Source organism: Pogona vitticeps, chromosome 2 (assembly GCF_051106095.1).
Source record: "Pogona vitticeps strain Pit_001003342236 chromosome 2, PviZW2.1, whole genome shotgun sequence".
Taxonomy (NCBI): Eukaryota; Metazoa; Chordata; class Lepidosauria; order Squamata; family Agamidae; genus Pogona; species Pogona vitticeps.
Genome location: NC_135784.1, coordinates 44,745,301 through 44,771,304, shown reverse-complemented (window position 1 = coordinate 44,771,304; position 26,004 = coordinate 44,745,301). Strand labels below are relative to the sequence as shown.

The window sequence follows — 26,004 nt, the reverse complement described above, 5'->3', positions numbered from 1 at the left end:
TGCCCTGCCAAGTGCTCCATGAGCTGCTGGTGACCATCGAGCTGCCTTTGCTGGGCTCCACCACCCAGGCCCGGCTGGAGATCCGCAGGCAGGAGCTGCAGCTTGACTCGCCTTGCCTGGCCACCTGCCGCCTGCGCCTCCGCTTGCCCTACCCGGTGGATGAGAATGGCGGCTGGGCCACCTCCCACGAGGTGGGAGGGGCAGCTGGTGGTCATCCTGCTGGTCCTGGCAAAGCTCAAAAAAAAAAAGGTTGGGGACTGCTGAGCTAAAGGGTGGGAGTAATCAATAGTGTAGCCAGAAAGTTAAATGCCAAGCTGAGGCTGAGAGATACACAATGACTGGCTTGTCATCATCCAAATGTCATGTTAATAAAAAAAAATATGACCTATCTCAGAAGAGCAAACATCTCCCTCACCTCTCCCTTCCTGCCCCTCTTCGCTCAGGTCAGCTCCCCGCCCCGAGGCCTCCGCACTGACCCCGACCACCTCAGTCAGGAAAGGAAACACGCGCAAGGGAGGGATGTGAAGAGCCTAGGTCATGGGAGGGACTGGAAAGGCTTCTTTCTGGCCACATGCTTGGCCCTGTCAGAGTTCCACCCGCCGGTTGCTATGGACGCGGAGTGATGGGTGGAGTTGATGAAGGGAGAGTGGATTCCGGTGGGTGGAGGAGACTCGGTGGAGGGACTTATCTCTTTAAGATCGGGGGAAGGGGGCAGGTCCTTTGTCCACTCCTGGGAAGTAGGGAAGGGGACGACCCTACATGTGTGACCTGCTCCGATTGTTGTGTCCTTTGCCCTAGTTGAGAGATTCCAAACCAGGCAGTGGAGCCCGACCGGCCTCTCACAAGGCATCCAGGCGTGCCCTCCAGAGGTCCGGTCCCATCCCATCCCTGGGCCCTGCTATCTGCCCGGAGGTCCCCCCCCCAAGATGAAGGGGCAGCCGGGCAGGGGGCGTTGAGTTTCATGGAGGCGCTCACCTCTTTATACTCAAGAAATCCCCCAGGAAGTAGATCGATCGATCGATCGATCGATCGATCTATCTATCTATCTATCTATCTATCTATCGATCTATCTATCTATCTATCTATCTATCTATCTATCTATCTATCTATCTATCTATCTATCTATCTATCTATCTATCTATCTACCTACCTACCTACCTACCTACCTACCTACCTACCTACCTACCTACCTACCTACCTACCTACCTACCTACCTACCTACCTACCTACCTACCTACCTACCTACCTATTTATTGTATTTATACCCCGCCTATCTAGTCAATTACGACCACTCTAGGTGGCTAGATCCATTCCCACCCGAAGAGCTGCCAATCAGAGAGCTCTGGAAAGCTCCCCCCTCCTTGCCAGTAGCCAGGAGCAGGCCAGAGTCAGAGCGGAGGGTGATGACCTCACTTCCTCCTGAGAACCACAGGAGGACACCGCTGCCCTGGTGGCAGGGGACAAAGCCCGACTGACTAAGCCAGTGCCTCCAGTCCTTCACGTGGGGGCGAGTGGCGCAGCTCTTCCGGGGTGCGCCCTTCAAAGAGATCCGGCAGCGGTGGTGGTTACAAGCCTGGACTCCTCACCTCCCTTGCAAGTGCAACATGCTCACCCATGAGCTTGATATGTCCCTCCGCAAGTGTGACACGCCCACCTGCGAGTGTGACACGCCCACCCATGAGCACAGGGGTGCCCCCCCAACCAGTCCACGCATGGAGCCCACAACCCCCAACCAGTTCACAGTCCGAAAAAGGTTGGGGACCGCTGGCCTATAGGCCTCCTAAGTGCCCTCCCCTTGTAACACGTTCACATGGTGTTCAGAAAGCATTTACTTTCTCTTTTTAAATGTACTGTAGTGGATAGAGCTACTTTGTTTCTATAAACCATAATTAATTACAAACCATATGGGATTCAGATGCAACCTTAAACTGTAGTTAAATGTTTATCTTCATGTAGGGGACAAAGTAGAAGAGGGAAAGGTGAGACCTTTTCCTGTAACACTAAAAGATGGCACACTATTGCATCCAAATAGAGCTTTTTCAGCAGATTGAACGAACAGATCAAAAACTACATGCCTTTGGTTGTAAATTTGTCACTGCAATGAAGTGTTAATTTAGTTTTGATCACAAAATAATTGGACTGTACAGTGCCCAACTGAATAGACATTTATTTCAGTTTTGACTGAATAGGCATGGTAATACGTCAAAATCTCTTCATTTGAAATTGTATTCATCTGTGTACCTTACAATGAGCACTTCCTTGCCATTTTGGGAAGTACTAAAAATGTATCCAGTGTCTTGATGCTACTTATCATGTTGGTCAGCCCAGCTCTGTCCAGCCAATTTGCTTACATATATATATTTAAACTTCCAGAACAATTATAATGAGGTATAAAATTATTGTTTTTTCTTTAAGTTTAGCCTTGAAACTTGAAGTTAAGTTCAGAAGTAAGTAATAGTTTCATTTCCATACTTCCAGTCTCCCCATGATTATCTTATTTGGCTGAGTTAGCTGCCGGCTTCAAAATGCTACTCTGTTCACCATCGCTTGTATGAAATCAGCTTGTGTTGACATGTCATTACATACTCATCTGCATTAACAATCAATGCTGAATCCATTGTCAGGATGGTATTGAAAACATATAAACAAGAGCTGTCATAATTCTGTTTTTCCCTTCTATTTCAGATTACTAAAAGGGGGTTTGGAAAAAGAACAGACAAATCCAGATTTTGGGGGGAAAATGGCAATGCATCTAATTTTGCAGATGTTTGTACTATAAAAAAAAACCATTATTCTTGCCTAGACCCCAAATAATCTTTTGTTTGTTCCAAAGTAGGAAAATTGACCCGATATTTTATTCATTTATGTCTGTGTGAAATGAAGTCTTGGTTTGAGGTAAACAGCACTGGGATTTCTTCTCTGTCATCTGCTGAATTTTTAATAAGGCTGCTATGTGCTCAGTTGTCAAGTTTACAAATGCACTTTGCATCTTTGAAATAGGCTTATTTCCATCTCAGGGGGAAACCTTTTACACAGAATCACTGAAACTGTGCTGGTTGCTTGTCTGGGGCAGTGAATTTCAAATTAGTACTGTATATGTGTGAACAAACTATTACGTAAGAGCAGTCTAGTGAATTGCTAATGTGGATTTTTTTTTGTTTATTTGTTTTGGTAAAAACACATTACTCCCTGTGTGCAATTGATTATTTAGTTCATGGCTATTGATATACATGGACACAACTGAGGAGAAAGAGTTACTGGGCGTTGATTTTCGCCTTTTAACCATTATCCAAGAACCTGGTTCTCTGAAAGCACTCATATTCCTGTGTAGAAGTCAATTGTTTCTTATGATTTTAACATGCTATGGCCTACTGAACATATATCACTTAGGGAGAAACTCCTTGATAAACATGCATATCTATGTATCCTTGTATCTTGACACACACTATAGATTTTCAAAAACATATTTTGAGGCATTATAAATGCAGGAGACATAATGACTGTTTTTCTCACATTGGATTTGCTGACTTAATTATCTATAAACATTCTTCACAAGAACTGCTACATAGCACTACAAGGCTTTATGAAAGTGCTTGAACCACTTTGCATCAGTGGAAGCTAAGGCATCGTTTTGTGCAACTAGGTTTGCTTCGTATTCTTGTTTCATGGATAGGAACAGTTTGCAAATAAGGCATTAAAATTACAATGTTAGCATTCATTTCATTACTTTTGGGGCCACTGCCAGGGGGAAAAAAACCTCTTAAAATCTTAAACTTTTCAGGTTTTGAGACTTCTGAGATATGTAAAGTAGTGGTTCCCAACCTTGAGGTTGATTGTACTGAATAAAGATGGACATGAACCACTGGTTCGGTGGCTTGTGCCAGTTCAGACAATGGCCCAGCACGTGTTCTGCTGTTCAACACTCCAGTCCCTCTAGCAGGTACTCACTCAGAGGCAGTGCCCCAGCTTTCATATCCCATCTCCTCTGGGCTTTGCCTTTGAGGAGGTGGAACACCAAACCACAAAACATCTGTGGGGCCATAGTGTGAACCACCAAACTGGCAGGTCATGCCCATCTCTAGTACTGAACCATCATTCTCAAATGCCTTGAGACATAACCATAGACTCTTGGCAGGATTAAATAAGGATTCTGGATGTTATAACCCAAACATATTTGAGGGCTACCTAGCACCCATCTCATTTTCAAAGGTAGATAAAGGCTCCTTTCCCTTGGGGGAGGGGGAGTGAAGAATAATGCATACCCTTTGCTAAGAGCATACTAAAATTAATGCTTAATGAGTTAACAGTGTATCAATGTTCCAACTTCCAAGCATTAGCTTTAATTAATTTTTCAAATCCAACATTCCAAGTTTCAAAAACTTTTATTTATTGAATTTTCTCCTTTTGGGACCTCCGAAGCAAAGATATACTCAGTAAGCAGAACGGTCCTTCGTGCTTGAAAACTATACCTTCATGCTCTGAAGACAATAGAGATATATGTGCCATTTAAGTTTGAGATTTGCAGGATATTCTATAATCAAAATCCTCTTATGTAGCTTTGTGAATAGGATAACATTTGGAGGCAAATTACCCCAAGTTTGTTGTTTAGTCGTGTCCGACTCTTCTTGACCCCATGGGCCAGAGCATGCCAGGCCCTCCTATCTTCCACTGCTTCCCGGAGTAGGGTTAAATTCATGTTGGTCACTTCGATGACACTGTCCAACCACCTTGTCCTCTGTTGTCCCCTTCTCCTCTTGCCTTCACACTTTCCCAACATCAAGGTATTTTCCATGGAGTCTTCTCTTCTCGTGAGATGGCCAAAGTATTGGAGCCTCAGCTTTAGGATCTGTCTTTCCAGTGAGCATTCAGGATTGATTTCATTCAAAATGGATAGGTTTGTTCCCTTTGCAGTCCAGGGGACTCTCAAGAGTCTCCTCCAGCACCACAATTCAAAAGCATCAATTCTTCGGTGGTCAGCCTTCTTTCTGGTCCAGCTCTCACTTCCATACTTTGCTACTGGAAAAACCATAGCTTTGACTATGCAGACCTTTGTCAGCAAGGTGATGTCTCTGGTTTTTAAGATTCTGTCGGGGTTTGTCATCGCTTTCCTCCAAAAATGCAGGTTTCTTTTGATTTCGTGGCTGCTGTCACCATCTGCAGTGAGCAAAGAGCCCAAGAAAGTAAAATCTGTCAGTGCCTCCATATCTTCCCCTTCTATTTCCCAGGAGGTGATGGGACCAGTGGCCATGATCTTAGTTTTATTGATGTCGAGTTTCAGACCATTTTTTGTGCTCTCCTTTTTCACCCTCATTAAGAGGTTCTTTAATCCCCCCTCACTTTCTGCCATCAGAGTGATATCATCTGCATATCTGAGGTTGTTGATATTTCTTCCGGCAGTCTTAATTCCGGTTTGGGATTCATCCAGTCCAGCCTTTCGCATGATGTATTTTGCATGTAAGTTAAATAAGCAGGGAGACAATATACAGCCTTATTTTGTTTTTATTTTTGTTTTTTGCTGTCTACTGTTTTTGGAGTTATTTCCTCAGAATTCTGTTGGCTATCTGAGGCAAGATTGTTGGGCCTTTTAAGTTGAGAGGCCTGTTAGATTATCATGGAAAAGCTCTCTCATTTAGGCAGCTTCTCCTTTTAAAAAAATAAAGTCAGGGAGAGAGAGGGAGAGAGAATAGGGGCTCCTATATGCCATATAGTGCCGTAAATCAAACATTTCAATAGGTGTGAATTTTATCATCACTGTGCAAGAAATTTATAGGGATAGGGTGCAAGAAACTGGATTTACTGTTATTCATTAGGAAATGCAAGGATATATTTGTCCTTCATTCTATACCGGATTTAGCAACGGATGCTGATAAAATGCAGATTGGCAGATTAGCAAAATATTAACTAGGTTTTCATTTCTGAGGTGGTGTGATAAAAGGGTTTTTTTAATCTGCTGTTTTAAGATTTGCTTAAAGTTGAAGCAAGGCTGTTTGGGTGATGTGGGCTGTCCTGATCACTTAAGTACTACTCCCTAGAAGCAAGAATAATAATAATGAAACTGAGATTGTCATACTTCGGGTGCATCATGAAAAGATGAGACATGCTGAAACAGGTGATAAAGCTAGGAAAAATTGAACATAACAGGAGAAGAGGAAAATGAAATGAATTTCCTAAATCAGGGGAGCATGGCATTGAGTTTGGAAGAGATGAGCAGGGCTATGAATAATAGGACATTTTATTCAAGGACAATCAATAAAACAGCACAAAGCAAATGATCACTTTAAAGTCATCCTAATTTACTTTAGAAAGACCACCTATTCTATTTGTGGGCCAGGAAATACTCAGTAACCAATCTAAAATAACAGAGCTGCTAATTTTCTGGATCTTTGGTTGCATTGTGGTTTCCCATCTTGGTTATTTTAGCTTTTTTTGGATTATTAGGTTCTGTGAGACAACTGGCAGCAGCTGGAGAACATGCACAACTCTCTTAACTTGGGAGAAGACAGCTTCAGCTAGTCTCTCTTTTGTAAAAGAAATGTTTGCTATATACTCCCATGGGAGTTGATAAGATACTGTACATTAGAGACAGGTACAGTACAGGGGGAGCAAACCTTCCTCTATTTCTGATAATGGACCAGGACAATTTGTATGGATAAGGAGTCCCTGGAGGAGAGGTGCTGTGTGTCTGATTGTATGATGTACATACTTGTCACTCATGTTATTAGTCCAGGTTTACAACTGTGACATAGTTTTCCGTTTCTATACTTTATATACTAAACCCAGAAAATCTTAGAAATAATGGGAAGATCCCCATTGTTCCATCCCTCACTTCCGGTGTATTGTTAAAGTTTGAACTAGGCAATACAGTTAAGATTTCATTAGGAGCTAAAGGCTACTGTTGGTTCTAGCATGAGTTTGCCTCAGTCCACACTTGGCTTGCTTTTGTTTTTTAATTGATCATTGGGGAATAAGCACAGCCCCATTTACATGCTTGATTTCCCAGGCTCCCTAACCTGTAAAAGCTTTGAGTGCCTGGAGGGAAAATGCAGTGAGTGGTAGAAATACTGCACTCTTAACTTGTGATCTGATTGTTAAGCAAATTAAAACATGGACTGAAACACCAATAAAGCACATGTACAGGTGTTAGGAAATGAATCCTATGTGCCCTAATTAAATGGAAACATACTAAATAGTTTTGTGGTAATTCGGCCGTTAATCAAGTTAGCCTGCTGCTGCGAAAGAGAAACTGGAGGTCTTTTAGTACCTTTAAGACTAGCTATTTTTTTTTCATCAGGTTTCATGTGTCCAAACTTAAAACTGCTACAAGATTTTTGGTTTCTAAATTGTTTTTTAATTATTAAAAGTGCTGGTTGTATAAGCTACACACTAGACCAAGATAGCAATCACAGTCATGATGTGCAAATGGTAGCGATGATGGTAACAATATGAAATGCCCTGAAATATGTCTGCATAATTTAGGACAAATTAGCTTATTTTATATGTGTAACCCTTAACTTTCCCTTTTGACTTCTGTCCTCCATTTGTGAAATTACTGTCCAGAAAGGTTGTTATGGGGATGAAAGGCCAAAAAAGCATTTTGCACAGCCAAAAATATTGTCAGAATTGTAATAATTCATTGGCAAGTTCATTTGACTCATATTCTTTTGAACAAATATTTGTAACTAGCATGCTACATTTTAATTTGAAAATTGCTTCTTGTGCTTGAACAAAATAGCTCAGGTCCCCAAACCTCCACTGAAAGAGGAAAATGAAGTTCCAAAACCCCATGCAGACTTTGCTCATCAGACTTTGCTCATTTAAGACAGAAAGGCTTGCTCCCAAATCAATATGCAGCTGACTGAACTTTATGTGTGCACATGTATTTACTTAGAACTGAGCAGTTTCAACTGAGAGAAGTGTTATGAACAGAGAATTCACTCCAGTCAATTCAGCCAGCGGAGCATGGAAACCTGTGGGATACCAATGTTACTACCTTTGTGAGGATAAAGTTGTGATTCATCAAAAGGTCGTAGGCAATCCACATTTTCGCTTCCTCTTTTCTTTTTCACCTTATTTCTTGCAGAGTGAATGTTCAGGTTGCCCCTGTTAGATCCCATGGAGTTTGGATATTTCAGAGCTCAAATTGCATCTACCCCTCGTGTTGTAATGGTATGGTTTGCAAGTGAAGGAAAGACAGTGGTGCTGTCCAATGACAGACTAACAGATTCAGTGAGTGTAGGGGGGTGTTAATCCCAGTGCTGCAGAGTTTGTCTGTGTAAACTTAATATCTTCCTCTTTATTTAAACAGGGGCATATTGAGGTGGAAAGTGAGACAGTCTTCAGATTAGCTGCTTTGATTTTACAGGTAAGATTTTATTCAAGTGTGCATTTTCTTCTTATCAGCTACAACATTTTCTGACATGAGTTTAGCTCTGAACTTTTCTGGCATTTCTGCAGCAATTTCTGTCTGTTTGTTGTATTCTAAATATATCCATTCAATCCTTTACCCTAGCAAAACAAATGTGTGTTGGTGGCTCATACTGTATATTACAAATCTGCTAGTGCACTAAGACTAGTCAAGACTAGCTAGTATAAAAATGTATGGGATGGAATAAGAGAAGTGTAAAGGGAAATGTATGTATGAATGTGTCGGGTGAGTAACCACATACAGTGATCTGGTGAAATTACTATTTTGGAGTACAGTATGGCATCATCTTTCTAGAATAAGTATTGTTTTTTTTTCCAAATCATGCAAATTATGCTATATGATATATAAGTATCCTGGTTATGGGAGTGGTGGTGAAATGGGAGATTTAAAGTAGGAAAGTGGCTGTAATGGTGTTGAACATTGTGACAGAGGCACTCAAACATCTCTTTTGAAGTATACTTCCACAAAGCCAACAATGCTGTATTATTATTATTTTATTTTTTTTTAAAGGAGTCTCCCTATGTCCTTATCAAGTTCACTTTTCTAGAAACTCATTTGGTTTTCCCCACAGGTCGTCTCTACTGGTGTTCGCCACATTTGTATTTTTGTGGCATTTTGCCACACTTTTACTTTTGTTCTTTTCCCTAAACAAGAGCTGTTGATTTTTGTTGACAACAAAATGATTGTGGTTTTGGTTTTCGGAACTTTTGAGTTCTGAATAAACATAAACTGCTAACAAAGTCAGTAAAATCATGTTCTACCTGGCTTAATCTTATGAGTGGGCTCTGTGGTTTTTTAACAAAAAAAATCCTACTAATGTCCTATGGACTTGCTAAAAATGGGTTTAAAAATCTGTTCACGGTGTAGTGCTTAAATTTAACACTCAGAAGTCATGGGAAAACACATATGTACTAACTTTTAATATTGTTATCCCCCCCCCCCCCATTATAGGAAGCTAAAGGAGACTACTCCAGGTAATTACCTTTTCATTATTAGCATGCTGGATGATTTTGTTCTATTATTTTGTGTTAGTTGCAAGAGTTACTTTTTTTGGAGTATAAGTTCTAGAACGTCTCAGCCAGCACGACCCTCCAAAAAAGTTAACGTTTCTAAGCAGTGTCAAAATGATTGTTTCACTAATATCAGAGGAAGAAAGTGAAACAAGTGCAATAACTGGAGAAATATCATTGAAACAGCCAATCTGAAAAAAACAATAGTTCACAGTGGTCTTCAGGGTGTGATTCTTTTCTGACTCTAGATATTCTTTGTCCAAGTTCCTGATCGTTTTTTCCTCATCTAACCTTTAATAAAGTGGCACATTGGTAAACAATCCCAGCATTTTTGTTACGTATTCTTTTCCTTTTCAGACAAGTTCCTTTAATATATTTCATTTTATTTTACTTTTTCATTTAAAAAACCAACTGCAAAGCTCTGGATGATCCTGTCTGTGAATAGCTCTAATGTATGCTAAGGAAGATGAGGTTTGTCAACTGCCTGCTTTGGAGGTCAATGTGCAAAGTTTCCTTTGTGGCTGCCTCATGGGGGCCTCATCCATCTTGCCCTTGACTGACAGTTGTATTGTGTCTGATGAGAGACTTTGAGCTTGTTGAGTTTAACTCTTACCTACTGATCCATAAATCAAACCGTCTCCACCCTTGTGGCCTTTCCTACCAGCTGAACCCAGCGATTTCAGTGCAGTTGCAAAGCAAAAGGAAAGAAATACTGTAAAAAGTTAAATAAAAAGGAAACTGTGTTTGAGTGGAAAGAGGTGGAGGGGAACTCTACACTAGCAGTGGCTCCCTGAAAGTATAGAAATCCAAAAGGTCAGCTTTAGCTATGTTAATGTTTTACTCCTTGACTGCCTTTCCATAAAGAAAAGCTTGCTTGGTTGTTGTGGGTTTTTGGGGCTCTTTGGTCCTGTTCTGAAGGTTATTCTTCCTAACCTTTCGCCAGTCTCTGTGGCCGGCATCTTTAGAGGACAGCACTTTGGTGTAACTGGCTTGGGAGTGCAGTATTTGTGGCTGTGAGATAGGCTTTTGTCTTTTTCTGTAGATGGGTGATTAGTGTGTCTTGTTGTGGGTGTATTGTTGTGCTAAGGAGAAGAGATTATCTGTCACTGTGGTTGATGGGTGTCATTAGCTGGTCTTTTGTGTGTAGTAATCCCCTGTCCTTGTGGCTGGGTAGAGTTCGTTGACCTTTTGCACACTGTATTTTAGAGAGCTGGCAGCCAGGTTTTGTGGAGCTTCACACTTTCCTCTTTTTTGTTGAAGTTCTACTGGTGCTTGTGGATTTCAATGGCTTCCCTGTGCAGTCTGATGTAATGATTGCTGGTGTTGTACAGTATTTCCGTATTTTGAAATAGAATTTCATGTCCAGTTTGTTTTGGGGCATGTTCAGCTACTTCAGATTTTTCTGGTTGTTTTAGTCTGAGTGGAAAGAGGTGGCTTGTTTACAATTCTGCTGCTATGGCTTTCTGTGACATAGGACCTGAGCATGCTTGAAAATGCCCTGATGTTGTTAGGCCTGCTGTTACCAGTACTGTAATACTTCTCAGATGTCTGCATACAGCCCAATACCTCTGTTGTTCCTAGTCAATAGGGAAAAGGCTTTCATCAGGCTACTGCCCTGTTCCCATCCCCTGCCCTTTGTAACATCATGCCTGGAGAAAGGGTTCTTGTGATCCTCAAAATTTTCCCATAATGTTGTGCATTTTCTTCTTCTTCAAAAATTGGCCTAATAAGGGTGATTACCCTAATGTGGAATCTGGAATTTGAACTTTGTTTATTGATCAGCACAGATGTTTCTGTTTTCTTCAGTGAATGCGGCGGGGAAGGTTTTGTGCTTTCCCCAAATGTCCTGGAATATCTTATGATATAAGGAGTCATTGGGAACCATTGAGAGTTGGAGGGAAATTGTGTGTGTGTGTGTGTGTGTGTGTGTGTGTGTGTGTGTGTGTGTGTGTGTGTGTGTGTGTGTGTGTGTGTGTGTGTGTGTGTGTGTGTGTGTGAGAGAGAGAGAGAGAGAGAGAGAGAGAGAGAGAGAGAGAGAGAGAGAGAGAGGCGTTGGAGGGGCAATAGCCTTCCAAATTGCTTAGGGAAAATTATATTAGAAAGTAACTGGTCCAAACGCTGATTGAGCTTACTCGTCTCTGTATACGTAGTTCTGCCTCTTCACTGGCATAGTGCTGTTTCTTGCTCCCACTACAGTGAAACAAAGTCAGATTTTAGTAATAACCAGTAGTTAGTCATCAGGAGCAGCACAACAGCAAACCTGTTAGGAATGAGCATTGACTTTACATGGTCCCAGTCCTTAGGTTCCCATTAATGCAGTTACAGTTGTGGCGAAGAAGCAGCTTTTGGCATGGCGTGAGTGTGAAAGCAAATGTCAAAGAGCCACAAAGCTGCCTTGTGAGTTTTTTCAATTAATTACAGTGTTTCTTTTCCATATGCAGACTGTGGTGTGGGTCTGCCAATTGCCTGGTCTGTTCTTTGGTTTAGTGGGGTCATCCCATGGATTGGCACTCTCTTTGTGTAGCTTGCAGCTCTCAGGCAGCCCGGATTAGTACTCTTGGAACCGAAACATTTCCTTCTTGCAAGCATTAGGTTTGAACAGTTGCTAGAACTTTTGTAACTGAATACACGTAATAATTAAGGGTGATAATTCTTATAAGCAGGACCAGAAGCATTAGAGTTTTAAATTAGTAAGATTAACAAATTGATCACAGATCAGGATTATTAAATTTTAATCCACTTTAATCCATGAAAGGATTAAAGTATGTTGTGGGCACCATCATGCAGAAATACTACATGTTGCGAGTTGCACAAGAGATCTAAGTGGCTTTCCCAACAATCTGACTTTCTGAGTTAATAGAAGCTGCTGTCTTAATTAGACATCTTCCAAAGTTTGGTCTCTATGAAGACATTGAGATATTTACAAAACCAAAAATCCCGTCTGCTTTGTTGAGAGGTTGGGTAGGTCCTTAACCTGATCCTTTCTCAGTACTTGCAGACTCAATACTGTAGGTGGGTGATATTCTTCCTATTCTTGTACAGGGTTAATTCACATATTCATACTTATTGCTGTCAGAGCACTGCATATGAGAATGGGCAGTCACAGTCTAAACACCACAGGCAAAACCATGTCACGAACACTGGTTCATATGCTACTAGCATCAGCAGAGATTAGACCAGGGTAGTGGGCAATTCTCCACAGTATTTGGTAATGATATGGGTAACAAGAAACAATATGGGTGGGGCTATATTCTACTCTCTGTTAGTATTCTTGTTATGGGTTGTAGTATTTCAGTCAAAACTCTGTAGTATTTCAGTCAAACCCAGACCTACTGGGATATGTCACACCGTTACACTAAGCTGCCACCAACCATTCCCTTTAAGAAGTCACACAGACCAGGGATGGATTTTTAAACAATAAAAAGAATAAGGTTTATTTTAAATACACACAGGGAAAATAAACAATCAGGTGAATAGGATAAAGTAACGTGGCTTATTCTCACTCATACAAGCATACAGTTTGGTTCACCCAGAACCTTAACTTAAAGCCCAGACCCTGAACCTATCAGTTCTGGCTAACCAACAGACACCTGAACCTATCAGGTTGGTACTCTGACACACAGTAGTACCCTGTCTGACACACAGACTCCCACACCAACTCCTTCTTCCCAGCTGCTGCTTCGTCTGCTTAGCTTCTCCACACACGCATCACATATTTATACAGTACAGCCCCTCCTCCTGATGTCCCGCCTTCCACTCCCCATAGGATGGAACTTTCCCTCCAAACCCATGACAGACAGGTAACATCAGTGCTGTTATGTAACACCTCCCCTCTTTATAAGTTGTTTTGTAGGGGGAAAGCTAACGTGCTTTTCACCAAAAAACAACCTGTATAAAATACACAACAACAGTTATACATACCATATTATACTTACTTAACCTTACACTCTAAGTTAACCATAGCAATTATGCATTTTAAACATTTACCATATACAATACATCAATTTACCTTTATTCATACAAACCAATTCAAAAACAGGTACATTTTACTTTTTGTCATCATTATATACACATAGTCCATATTCTTTCGCCGTCTTCATTCTTCAGGTCTTCTTGATAAGGCGTCAGCAACACAGTTCACTGACCCTCTGACCACCTTCACTTCAAAGTCATAGTCCTGTAGGTTTAAAGCCCACCTCATAAGTTTGCTATTGTGGGTTTTCATTGTCTTTAACCATTGCAATGGTGAATGGTCAGTACACAGAATAAAATGTCTTCCCCAGATGTAAGGCTTGGCCTTCTGGATCGCGTAGACTATGGCCAAACACTCCTTCTCCACGGTTGCCAAATGTCTCTCACCTTTTTGAAGTTTCCTACTCAGGTAGGACACTGGATGCTGGTCACCATTCTCATCCTCCTGGCACAGAACTGCTCCTACCCCGCTGTTAGACGCATCGGTGTAGATGATGAACTCCCGGTCGAAGTCTGGAGCACGCAGGACTGGATAGTTGATTAACGCCTCCTTCAACCTCTGGAACGCCGCCTCACAGTCGCTGGTCCACGGGATGCGGTCATCAGCCTTCTTCCTCGTCAGATCGGTCAGCGGAGCCGCAATCTCGCTAAACCTCGGGATGAATTTCCTGTAGTAGCCCACCAACCCAAGAAATGATTTGACCTTTTTCTTGGTATTGGGTCTAGGCCAATCACGAACAGCTTCTATTTTGGCCTCCAGGGGTTTTATCACTCCTCCCCCTACCATGTGACCCAAGTATTTTATTTCTGGGCTACCCAGCTGACACTTGCTGGCCTTTACCGTTAGCCCTGCTGCACTTAACCTCTGCAGCACTAACTCCAGGTGTATCAGGTGATCTTCCCAGGTATTACTGAAGATCCCTATGTCGTCAATGTAGGCCACTGTAAAGTCACTGAGCCCTGCCAAGGTCTGGTCCATCAGCCTTTGGAATGTGGCTGGTGCATTTCTGAGACCAAAGCTCAGGACTCGAAACTCATAGAGACCAAAAGGGCTGCAAAAGGCAGTCTTTTCTTGATCCCTGGGATCAATTCTTAATTGCCAATATCCCTTTACCAGGTCCAATGATGAGATGAACCGACAACCCCCTATGGTTTCAATCAGGTTGTCTAGCCTGGGCATTGGGTAGGCATCAGGAGTGGTTACACGGTTTAATTTCCTGTAATCGACACAAAACCTAATGCTCCCATCAGGCTTGTCCACAAGGACTATCGGAGAGGACCAAGGACTAGAAGAGGGGACGATTATGTTCTCCCTCAGCATCTCGTCCAGCTCCTTCCGCACCTTGTCCCTATAGGGTCCCGTTACTCGGTATGGGGATACTGCCTGCGGGGGTGCATCCCCTGTGTGGATCCGATGCATCACTCCCTTCACTATCCCCGGCTTGTTGGAAAACACCTGTTGATATTTACTAAGCAGCATTTTTAGTTCTTGCTGCTGGTCTTGGGTGAGTGCAGGACTGATCTTTACCTCCTCTGGGTTGTATTTTACTTCCCCTCTACCCTCCCAGAAGGGTAATTCAGCTTCCTCACTCTCAGCTGCTTTTATCGCGAATAAAACCCTCTGTTCCCCTCTGTAGTAGGGTTTTAGGGCATTCACATGAACCACCCTCCTTGCTTGGTTCTCCTCCTGCTCTATTAGGTAGTTCAGGTCTGACATCTTGGAAATGACCCTATATGGTCCTGCCCATTTGAGCTGCAGTTTGTTCTCTCTGCAGGGCCTAAGCCAAAGCACTTCCTCCCCTGGGTCAAAGTGCCTCTCTCTAGCTTTGTGGTCATACCATGTTTTCTGTCTGACCTTCTGAGCTTGCAGGTTTTCTGCTGCCAGCTCTAGATTTCTCCTTAGGTCATTCATCAAGGTGTCTATGTATGTCACAACGTCTTGTGGGTCATCCTGGGTGATCTGCTCCCAATCTTGCTTGATCAAATCAAGGGGCCCTTTCACCCCTAAGTGTGCAGCAAACATGTCAGAGTGCCCCCTTTGTAAGATCATGGGGCGATACTTTTCAGGTACCACCAGCTGACTTCTGATCCCATCTCCCCCTTTTGAGATATTCCTCAGGGTTTCTCTATATAAAATCCCCTTTTTCTCCAGAAATCTCACTGGGGTTTCAGGTGTTAGCTGGGCGTCAGTCACCTGTTCAAAACACTTTTGGAGAGTGGCGTCTGCCTTTTGCTCCTGTCCAAATCTGCTGTCTGTGGTTAAGGTTTCCACCACAGCTTCTGAACTCCCCTCTGCTTCCGTCTCTGGCTCATCATTACCCCCCTGAACTGTCCCTGTGGTGGCTTGTGAGCGTGTAATCACTAGCACCCGTTTCACATGTTCAGCCAGGTCATTTCCCACGAGCACGGCTGCTGGCAGAGTCGATGAAATCGCTAGCCGCCAAGCTCCCCTCCAGCCTTGAAAGTTGACAGGTACCTCTGCTACTGGCAGAGAGATTACCTGCCCCTCAATCCCTGCCACCTTTATGCTCCCATTTGGGATTATAAACTCCCTAGGAATAATATCTGGATGGCACAGGGTTACCTGGGAACAAGTGTCCCGCAGCCCCCTATACTGACGGTCAAGTATTCCTACGTCCACCCCGGCTGTCTCAAACAACTGAGAATCTGTTTTCACCAGCAAGCAGCGCTTTACCTCTATAAGAGGACCATTTTCCTCAGCCTGATCAGCAGAGGTAGCTGTTCCAGACTGAGTAGCCATGGCAACCGGCTCCCTCAGTGACACTGAGCCTTGCTCTTTCTGGACACAGAACACAGCTTTTGGCTTGGTCCCACTAGACTCCTGAGGCACCATTCCTTTTAGCTGCTTTAATTTCTCACACTCTGAGATTAGATGACCCTTTCCCTGACAGAAATAACATTTTCTGGTGTATTTGGACTCTCTCTCATCTTGCTTTGGTTTTCCCTCCAAAATCTGAGGTCTTAGTTTCATGTCTGAGGGCTTCCCTTCACCATGGGCCCCTCCCCCTTGCTGGCTTTTCCCTGGTCCCTGAGAGTACTTGCTGTAGGTTTCTTTGGGTTTACCTACAGATTTCCCCTCACCCAAGGGCTTTCTTATTTGGGAAATAAAATCTGCGATCTCTGCGGCTGCTGCCACAGATTTCGGTTTCCTTTCCCTCACCTGGAATTTCAATTCCCCATGCAGGACTGAATAGAACTGTTCCAGTGCTATCAAGTCTTTAAGCTGCTTATAGGTTTCTGTCCCCTCCTGCGATAGCCATTTCTCAAGCAGCCTCACCAATTGGGCCCCCACTTGGGTAAAAGTCTGTTCTGGTTTCTTGGTGAGGGACCTGAATCTTTGTCTCAGCTGCTCTGCATTTATCCCATGTCTGGCAAACACCAGTTTTTTAAACTCTGCAAAATCTTTCATCAGTTCCTCAGGCATCTCGGCATAAACCTCAGCCAGGCTACCACTGATTAAAGATCGCATGATGGTCATCTTCTCAGTTTCCCTCACTGAGAAGTCCACAAACGCTCTTTCCACTAAGGAAAAGAACACCTCAGGACAATCTCCCTTGTGGTACACAGGGAATTTCTTCAGGTCAGCTTTAGACAGTTGGCCTCCCTCAGAATCCCTATTGTTATTATTGTTCTGATTCATCAGTTCCAATTTTTTTAATTCAAACGCCATTTTCTCTCTCTCCAATGCCAATTCAAATTGTCGCTGTTTCTCTCTTTCCCTTTCCTCCATTTTTTCTCTCTCTAACCTTTCCTCCACTTCAAATTGCCTCATCCTCAGTTCATGCTGTTGGGCTAGGAGTATTTTTCTGAGTTCTGGGTTCTGCTCTCCTGTGCTGTCACCTTGCACTGAGCCAAATTCATCCTCAGAACCTTGGTCAATCTGGGGGTCTTTCACTTCACTCATGTCTGCTACTTGGCTTCGAGTCAAGGGCATAATCCCCCCTCAGAACAGGCTGCTTTAAAAAGTCAAGCCTCAAAATAAAACGACCACTTTTTTCCTTCTTGCCTCAGAACCAGCTCTCCCTAGAGATTGCTGCTGTTCTTCAGCACTAAACTTGCAACAGTATCGAGTCAGAGCCTACCCCCCTCTGCTGGGCCTCTCAGCTGGCAAGCTAGCTCGCTGTTGCTACGCAGTTTTGCCTCAGCTTTTTCCCGCCAAAACTAGGCTGCCTCAGAGCACCTTAATCTAAGTCTCCCCAGTTGGCACGTTCTTCTACTAGCGCACCTCCCCGTGAGGTACACCTAGAAGATTACCTACGCGCCTCAGACTGTCCCTGACTAGACCCCCCTTGCTCTGGGCACACTTGCCAAGGCTTTGCTGGACCGCTGGACAACTGGACCAGTCGTATCCCACACGCTGGACACCAATCAATGTGACAAACCCAGACCTACTGGGATATGTCACACCGTTACACTAAGCTGCCACCAACCATTCCCTTTAAGAAGTCACACAGACCAGGGATGGATTTTTAAACAATAAAAAGAATAAGGTTTATTTTAAATACACACAGGGAAAATAAACAATCAGGTGAATAGGATAAAGTAACGTGGCTTATTCTCACTCATACAAGCATACAGTTTGGTTCACCCAGAACCTTAACTTAAAGCCCAGACCCTGAACCTATCAGTTCTGGCTAACCAACAGACACCTGAACCTATCAGGTTGGTACTCTGACACACAGTAGTACCCTGTCTGACACACAGACTCCCACACCAACTCCTTCTTCCCAGCTGCTGCTTCGTCTGCTTAGCTTCTCCACACACGCATCACATATTTATACAGTACAGCCCCTCCTCCTGATGTCCCGCCTTCCACTCCCCATAGGATGGAACTTTCCCTCCAAACCCATGACAGACAGGTAACATCAGTGCTGTTATGTAACATATGGGTGGGGCTATATTCTACTCTCTGTTAGTATTCTTGTTATGGGTTGTAGTATTTCAGTCAAAACTCTGTTCATGGTCAGCATTTGATCCCAGCTGATTCTGACAGTTAGCTTGAGGTTCACTCAGCTTTCCATCCTTCTGAGGTCGGTAAAATGAGTACCCAGCTCACTGGGGGGTGGGGGGACAGGCAAGCAAAGTGTAACCTGCATAATTAGAACTGTAAACCACCCTAAGAGTGCTTTAAGCAATATAGGGCAGTATATAAGCAGCATACTTATATATATATACAGGAAGCCAGATTTCAGTTGAATATCAGGGAAAATTTCTTAACTGTTAGAGCAGTATGGCAATGAAACCGATTGCTTCAGGGGGTGGTGAGTGCTCCAACACTGGAGGCATTCAAGAGAAATTTGGACAACCCTCTGGCAGATAGCCTGTGATTTGTATCCAGCACTGATCAAGGGGTTGGCCTTATCGATCCCTTCCAACTTCATTATTCTATTATTTATCATCACAATGACCCTGCTAGGTAGGCTAAGAGTGATGGTCAGACAGTGAAATTCATGTATTGAGCCTCAGCCCTAGCCTTACAATCTGATTATTATGCTACACTGTTTCTCTTGTCTTGTGTCTTGTGCATCCTCTATGCAATCGAGAAAATCAGGGGAAAAAAGCAGACAGCAAAACTGATTTGTTAATTTCTTGGGACTACTATAATTCCATAGGCCTCTGGTGCTATGTGAGTCCTCTGTTCGGTCCTAAATTTGGAAAAAGCTGCCTTTTTAGATTATAACTCCCGGAATCCCCGTCCAAGAAAGTTTTAGTCTGAGAAGTGGCTTGTCCAAACCATGCTGTACAGCTCTGACCAGGCAAGCAAATGCTTATGCAGCTATCATTGTGAGTAGGATGGTGAACACCAAACCTGGTCAGCTGTCGCCTTGGGACAGCCATGAATATTCAGAAAACCCTTGAACCAGCACAGGGAAAAGGAAGGTCAGCCTGCCCATGTGTCAGGCTTCCCAGAGAAGTGAGATTGCTTGAGCAACATACCCTTAGGACAGCAAGTGTGTGCAACATGTGGCTGCAAGTGAAATCCAACCTCAGAACGCTGCTGTGGGCTCTGAGGCTCTGCTTGAAATGCTGCAGACGGCAGGTTTCGTTCTGTTTCTAAACAAATTTGCTGCCTCAGTGCATATATGGTTAGTTGTGGACTGGTGCAGGGAGGGGAGTTTAGGGGGAAGATGAATACCAATGGTTTGGGGGGGGGAGGGGAAGAAAAAGATATTATCCAGACTTTCCTGGGATGATGTGTTAATACCAAGGCCAATAAATGTAGACACAGAGATCAGTCAAAATGTGCCTGGTGGTGTTTAAGCTCTATTCCTGAGAAGGCCTGGGGCTTGTTTTCCCCCTTTAAACTGATACAGACAAGAATTTGTCTAGGCATGCTTGGAAAAGAGAGGGGAATAAAAAAAGTAAGTTAATAATAGCATTAGAAAGTTACATTTCTGGACTGTGACTGCCAGAAAACACCAGCCAGTGTTCTGGCCACAGTGCTTGGAGAATTTTTGCAGTTATAGTCCAAAATAAGTACTTTGCCAAGCTGCGAATTGGTACTCCCTGCCAACACACACGCAGAAGCATACAGATTTGATCACATTACTGTGTGATTTTCTATTGTTTATCCGAGATATAGTGTTGGAAAAATGATAGGAAAAAGTGCTGAAGGTCTTTAGGCCAAAATCCTGTACTGTATATACTTCAATGTGAATTTGGCCCAGTGGACACTGCCCTTCTTTGGAATTGGGATGTAGACTGACCTTTTCCAATCCTCTGGCCACTGCTGAGTTTTCCAAACTTGCTGGCATATTGAGTGTAGCACCTTAAATCTTTTAATATTTTAAATAGTTTGACTGGAATGCCATCACCTCCACTGGCCTTGTTGTTAGCCATGCATTCTAACACCCACTTGACTGCACTCTCCAGGATGTCTGGCTCAAGGTCAGCAACCACACGATCTGGGTTGTCCGGGACAGCCAGATCTTTCTGGTATAATTCCTCTGTGTATTCTTGCCACCTCTTTTTGATGTCTTCTGCTTCTGTGAGGTCCCTACTATTTTTTGTCCTTTGTCATGTCCATCTTTGCACAAAATGTTCCTTTAATATCTCAAATTTTCTTGAAGAGATCTCTGGTTTTTCCCTTTCTATTATTTTCCTCTGTTCCTCTGGAATGTTCATTTAAGAAGGCCCTCTTATCTCTCCTTGCTATTCTTTGTAAGTCAGCATTCAATTTTCTGTAACTTTCCCTATCTCCCTTGCATTTTGTTTCCCTTCTCTTTTCTGCTATTTGTAAGGCCTCCTTGGACAGCCACTTTGCTTTCTTGCATTTCCTTTTCTTTGGGATGGTTTTTGTTGCTGCCTCCTGTACAATGTTACGAGCCTACATCTATAGTTCTTCAGGCACTCTGTCCACCAAATCAAGTTCCTTTAATCTATTCCTCACTTCCACTGTGTATTCATAAGGGATTTGGTTTAGATTATACCTGACTAGCCCAGTCGTGTTTCCTACTCTCTTCAATTTAAGCTTGAGTTTTGCTATAAGAAGCTGATGATCAGAGCCACAATCAGCTCCAGGTCTTGTTTTTGCTGACTGCATAGAACTTCTCCATTTTGGCTGCAGAAAATATAATCAATCTGATTTCGGTATTGCCTATCTGGTGATTTCCATGTGTAGAGTTTCCTCTTGTGTTGTTGGAAAAGAGTGTTTGTGATGACCAGCTTGTTCTCTTGACAAAACTCTATTAGCCTTTGCCCTGCTTCATTTTGAACTCCAAGGCCAAACTTACCTGTTGTTCCTTTTATCTCTTGACTCCCTACTTTGGCATTCCAGTCCCCTAAAATGACAAGAACATCTTTCTTTGGTGTCAGTTCTAGAAGGTGTTGTAAGTCTTCATAGAATTGGTCAATTTCAGCCTCTTCAGCATCGGTGGTTGGCGCATAAACGTGGATTACTGTGATATTGAAAGGTCTGCCTTGCATTTGTATTGAAATCATTCTGTCATTTTTGAGATTGTATCCCATTACAGCTTTTCCCACTCTTTTGTTGACTATGAGGGCCACTCCATTTCTTCTACGGGATTCTTGCCCACAATAGTAGATATGATAATCGTCCGAATTGAATTTGCCCATTCCTGTCCATTTTAGTTCACTGATGCCCAGGATGTCAATATTGATTCTTGCCATCTCCTGTTTGACCACATCCAACTTACCAAGGTGCATAGATCTTACATTCCAGGTTCCTATGGAGTATTTTTCTTTGCAGCATTGGACTTTCATTTCACTTCCAGGCACATCCGCAGCTGAGCGTCCTTTCGGCTTTGGCCCAAGCACTTCATTAGCTCTGGAGCTACTTGTACTTGTCCTCCGCTCTTCCTCAATACCATGTTCGATGCCTTCCAACTTAAGGGGCTGGTCTTGCAGCGTCATATTTTTTCGCCTTTTCTTCGCAAAGATACTGGAGTGGCTTGCCAGTTCCTGCTCCAGGTGGATCGCGTTGAATCAGAACTCTCCACTATGTCCTGTCCGTCTTGGGTGTCCCTGCATGGCATAGCCCATAGCTTCTCTGAATTACTCAAGCCCCTTTGCCACGACAAGGCAGCCATCCGTGAAGGGGCAGTAAACAGTACAGCCTGGTTAATCCACTTTTTCTTCCTGCTGGTAGTCCCCTAACTGTTACCGCGCCAAGGATTGCCATGAGGTTTCAAGACAACCCAGTAAACAATAGCTGCATTCATTTCACATTTGACAAAAATAGCGGGACAGTTGGCAAGGAAGCAGGTGGGGGAAGCACATGCTTTTGAAATGCCAGTCATAACATTGGCAGTGAATACGTATCTGGCTTCAGGAAGAAAGAACAGCCAGTCTCAAACCACCTATTAACTGTAAATATCCCAGGCCTTCCAAGATTCTGTTTTTGTTTGTTTGTTTTCTTTCTTTTTGATTTGTGTTTGTCATGATTTCATTTTGACATTTCAGACTGTTAAATTGGGGGACCTAAATCACCTTTTTCACAGGCTAGTTGTATACGTGTGTATACAATGCTCAGAAACATGTTCAATACAACAAGGTGGGACTTAAACCCAGATAAATTAGTTTAGGATTGAAACTAAATATGTACACAGATGTACACATACATCCTCCAATAATTTGGGCACTCTAAGCTTCATGTGGGCTGATGCTATTTAATCTTGTAGAGGCTCATGAGGGGTTCTCCTAGATTCATTCTTTTAGCCAGAAACAGTAGAGGTAAACCTTCATTGGGTCCCAAAATACAACATACTCTTAAGCCAAGGCTGTTCCAGTGTATCTGCTGAGCATATTACTAAATTCCCAAATCCATTATACTAAGGGAGGCTAAATTGTGACGCCTCAGCCAGTTAGCCCTCCAGAGCTGTTTCTGAGGCTCACACAGAGCTCTTCCTATACCGCTGCCAGATTTTAATAATAATAATAATAATAATAATAATAATAATAATAATAATAATAATAATAATAATAATAATAATAATAATAATAATAATAATAATAATAATAATAATAATAATAATAATAATAATAATAATAATAATAATACTGTGCTGGAAACTTCTGGGAGGGGCTCACAGTTCCCTCAACTCAAATCCCCTCTAAAATATTAAATAAATAAAAGTGAAAGATTCCAGGATACTTTTTTTAGAACTCTGAATCCCTTTATCAGTAAAAATGTTACAAAAATCAAATTTGGGGTAGGGGCATAAAGTGAAGGAAAAAGTGTGACTTTACTTGAAGTCATAGCAGCATCCACATGACATCCTGGGATCAAATGAGGAAGGAATATTTTGCAGAGATTCAGATGAGGCTTCAGGAGGGTCAAAGTAAATAATAAATGTTGATTTTAGATTGATTTTATTTATTGTATTTATATCTCACCTTTCCACTAAAGGTTAGTATTCAAGGTGGCTTACAGACTTCTTCAAAGGTTAGGAACAAAGCCACATTTAACATTTTAAAAAATCATAAAATCAGGTAAACCAACACTGTAAAATCATTGTTGTTGCTGTTGTTGTTTAGTCGTGTCCGACTCTTTGTGACCCTATGAACCAGAGCATGCCAGGCCCTCCAAGTCTTCCACTGCCTCCCAGAGTTTGGTCAAATTCATATTGGTAGCTTCTATGACACTGCCCATCCATCTCGTCCTCTGTGGTCCCCTTCTCCTCTTGCCTTCACACTTTCCCAACATCAGGGGCTTTTCCAGGGAGTCTTCTCTTCCCATGAGATAGCCAAAGTATTGGAACCTCAGCTTCAGGATCTGTCCTTCCAGTGAGCACTCAGGGTTGATTTCCTTTAGAATGGATAGGTTTGTTCTCTTTGCAGTCTGAGGGACTCTCAAGAGCCTCCTCCAGTACCACAATTCAAAGTAAAATCATTAGACAGAAGTAAATACGTTAAAAAAAAAATCATTACGAGCCACAAAGTTAAAAACAGCATAACGGGGCAGGTTAAATACCATATGCTGGTCTTCAGAGATGTGTTTTAACTCCCTAAAATCAGACTGGAAAACAGACTGCAGCCTGGAGGGAGCGCATTCCACCGTCTGGGAGCCACACAGTAGAAGACCCTGTCCCTTCTGCTTATAAAATTAGTGCCCAAGTTATGAAGCAGTGGAAGCACAAAAGTTTGTACTTTGTCCTTCCTGTCTGGTTGTTGTTCAAGACAGGATTGTTGATATGGAAGTCTTAAAAACAAGACCTTTCTGTGTGTCCATTAGCTAGTGCAGTTGATAAAGAGAAGAAAAGCCACTTCCAGCCATCAGCCTGCCTGCCTGCCTATGAGATCGTTGTATCAACAAGAATATTATGTGCTATTAATGAGAAAGCAATGCCTAAGAGAAGGCAGCGGCAGTGTTTTAGAGTGGAAAGCTATGTTTGTTTCAAACACTGAGAACCCAGCGTGAGCTTACTTGAAAGCTTTGTAGTCTATTCAAGCTAGAGGAATCTGGCAGGAGAGCTGCGGATTTGGAAGATGTAGGATCCTCTTGAAGAATGCCAAGGGATTATTGCCAGAGGGGCTCAAGATGGGAAGGTCCCCAGATGATTTATTTTTAATACAGCATTTATGGCTGGTGATGGTGAGGATTGCCATGTGCTTCAAATAGCCTGGCTTTCTTAGTACTGCATAAAAATAATTTTTTAAAAAGTGATATCTAGATGAAGATGCATGGGAGTCATGTACTGTAACAATGACTCCCTTCCAAAAGGCTCTTAGGTTTGCATAAAACCTAAATCATAGCCCTAATGCTTCTTCTAGCTCTTGTAGTCTTTATATACAAAACAGAGTAGTTAACTTTTAATGTGCAAATATCATGGGATAGAGTAATCCAAATCCTTGTTTTCAAATGACTAAATGAAAGAAATGTGTAAACAGAACACTTCCAGCCTTCTGTATATCAGGGTGTAGGTAGCTGTGGGCCTCCAAATATTTCTGAGCTATAACTCCATCAGAGTTAGCCTAACTAGTGGTGAGGGATAATGGGAGTTGCAGTCCAAAAACAGCTGCGGGCCATCATGGCTCACCCAGGTATATACTAACATTAGATGCATTATCTGCATGCTCATGCCTGTGTAGCTGAAGCCACATCATCTAGGAACACAAGAGAGTCGTCCATGGGCTTGGGTGAATCCAGTAGGTTGCAGAACGCCCCAAAGGGGTAAGAGAACCGCTTGGAGAAGGAACCAGAACCGGAGCAGCTACTTTTCTCATGGCTGGAAAGTTCTGGTAGAGGAGGGACGAGAAGTAACTTCTCAGAGCTCTGCCCAAAAGAGTGCATTAGCTATGTATAGTAATATTTTTAAAATAGGACATATATATCCTGCACAGGTCATTAACTGCTTTTTGGGGGGGGGGGTTGGTAATGCTGCTGCATTTGCTTTTTTGTTGTGCAGGTATGTTGCTTTCTTACAGTGAATCACACTTTTAAAGGGCATTAAAATCCCTAACGTTCCCCAACATTCTTCCATGCCAGCTCTATATCTAAATGGCACCCTCTCAGAGCACATGTGCCATTCAGAACCCTGTATGTAAGAAAAGGCATCTCTGGCACCCTGGAAGTGGGTGCTTTGTACTCACGATTTTTAGTATATCATGCTGTTGTTTTATACAGGGTTGTACTTTCTGCCAGTTTGGTTCAATACTAAGCCTCCTATATATCAAGTTTTCTCCCGGGTCTCCAATAGAGAGTATCTTGTGCTAATTGGAAATTATGGGGGGGGGGGGGACTTATCTTTTTTTTTGACTGAGAACTACATCTGAAATTGTTGCTTGCAAAGCCCATGCTACTCAACTGAGCTGCGACCTGTGATCTATGTAACCACAGAAGGAGGACATCTCTGGTGGGGCTTTTCTCTGTTCTTTTGCCAAAGCAGCAAGAAAATGAATTAGTCTGTTAAATGTTTGGAATTTTTTTAGAAAAGTTCTTAGAAGTCTTAATAACTTTTTTTTGTCATGATACATGTGTGTGTATATAGGCAGCAAAGTGGTTCCTCCCTTCCCTCTTGCATATATAAGAGGACAAGGTGTAAAATTTCGCCAGATAGGGTTGCAGTGCTTTCCCTGCTGATGCTGAAGGAGGTGAAAAGCAGGGTACAACAGTTG

The 26,004-nt window shown here is 42.7% G+C and overlaps 1 protein-coding gene across 4 annotated transcripts in view; it reads left to right on the top strand.

Annotated features, from left to right (window-relative positions):
• Window positions 1-26,004, top strand: part of FRMD4B (FERM domain containing 4B) — a 268,223-nt gene that overhangs the window by 159,076 nt on the left and 83,143 nt on the right. For 3 of the 4 annotated variants that reach the window (XM_072989416.2, XM_072989417.2, XM_072989415.2), the window contains 2 exons: window positions 8,306-8,362; window positions 9,377-9,399. In XM_072989416.2, coding sequence (XP_072845517.2) covers window positions 8,306-8,362; window positions 9,377-9,399 — 80 coding nt within the window. Of the gene's footprint in view, window positions 1-7,285; window positions 8,024-8,305; window positions 8,363-9,376; window positions 9,400-26,004 lie in introns of those variants that run through there. The other variant, XM_078385113.1, reaches the window with a different exon arrangement.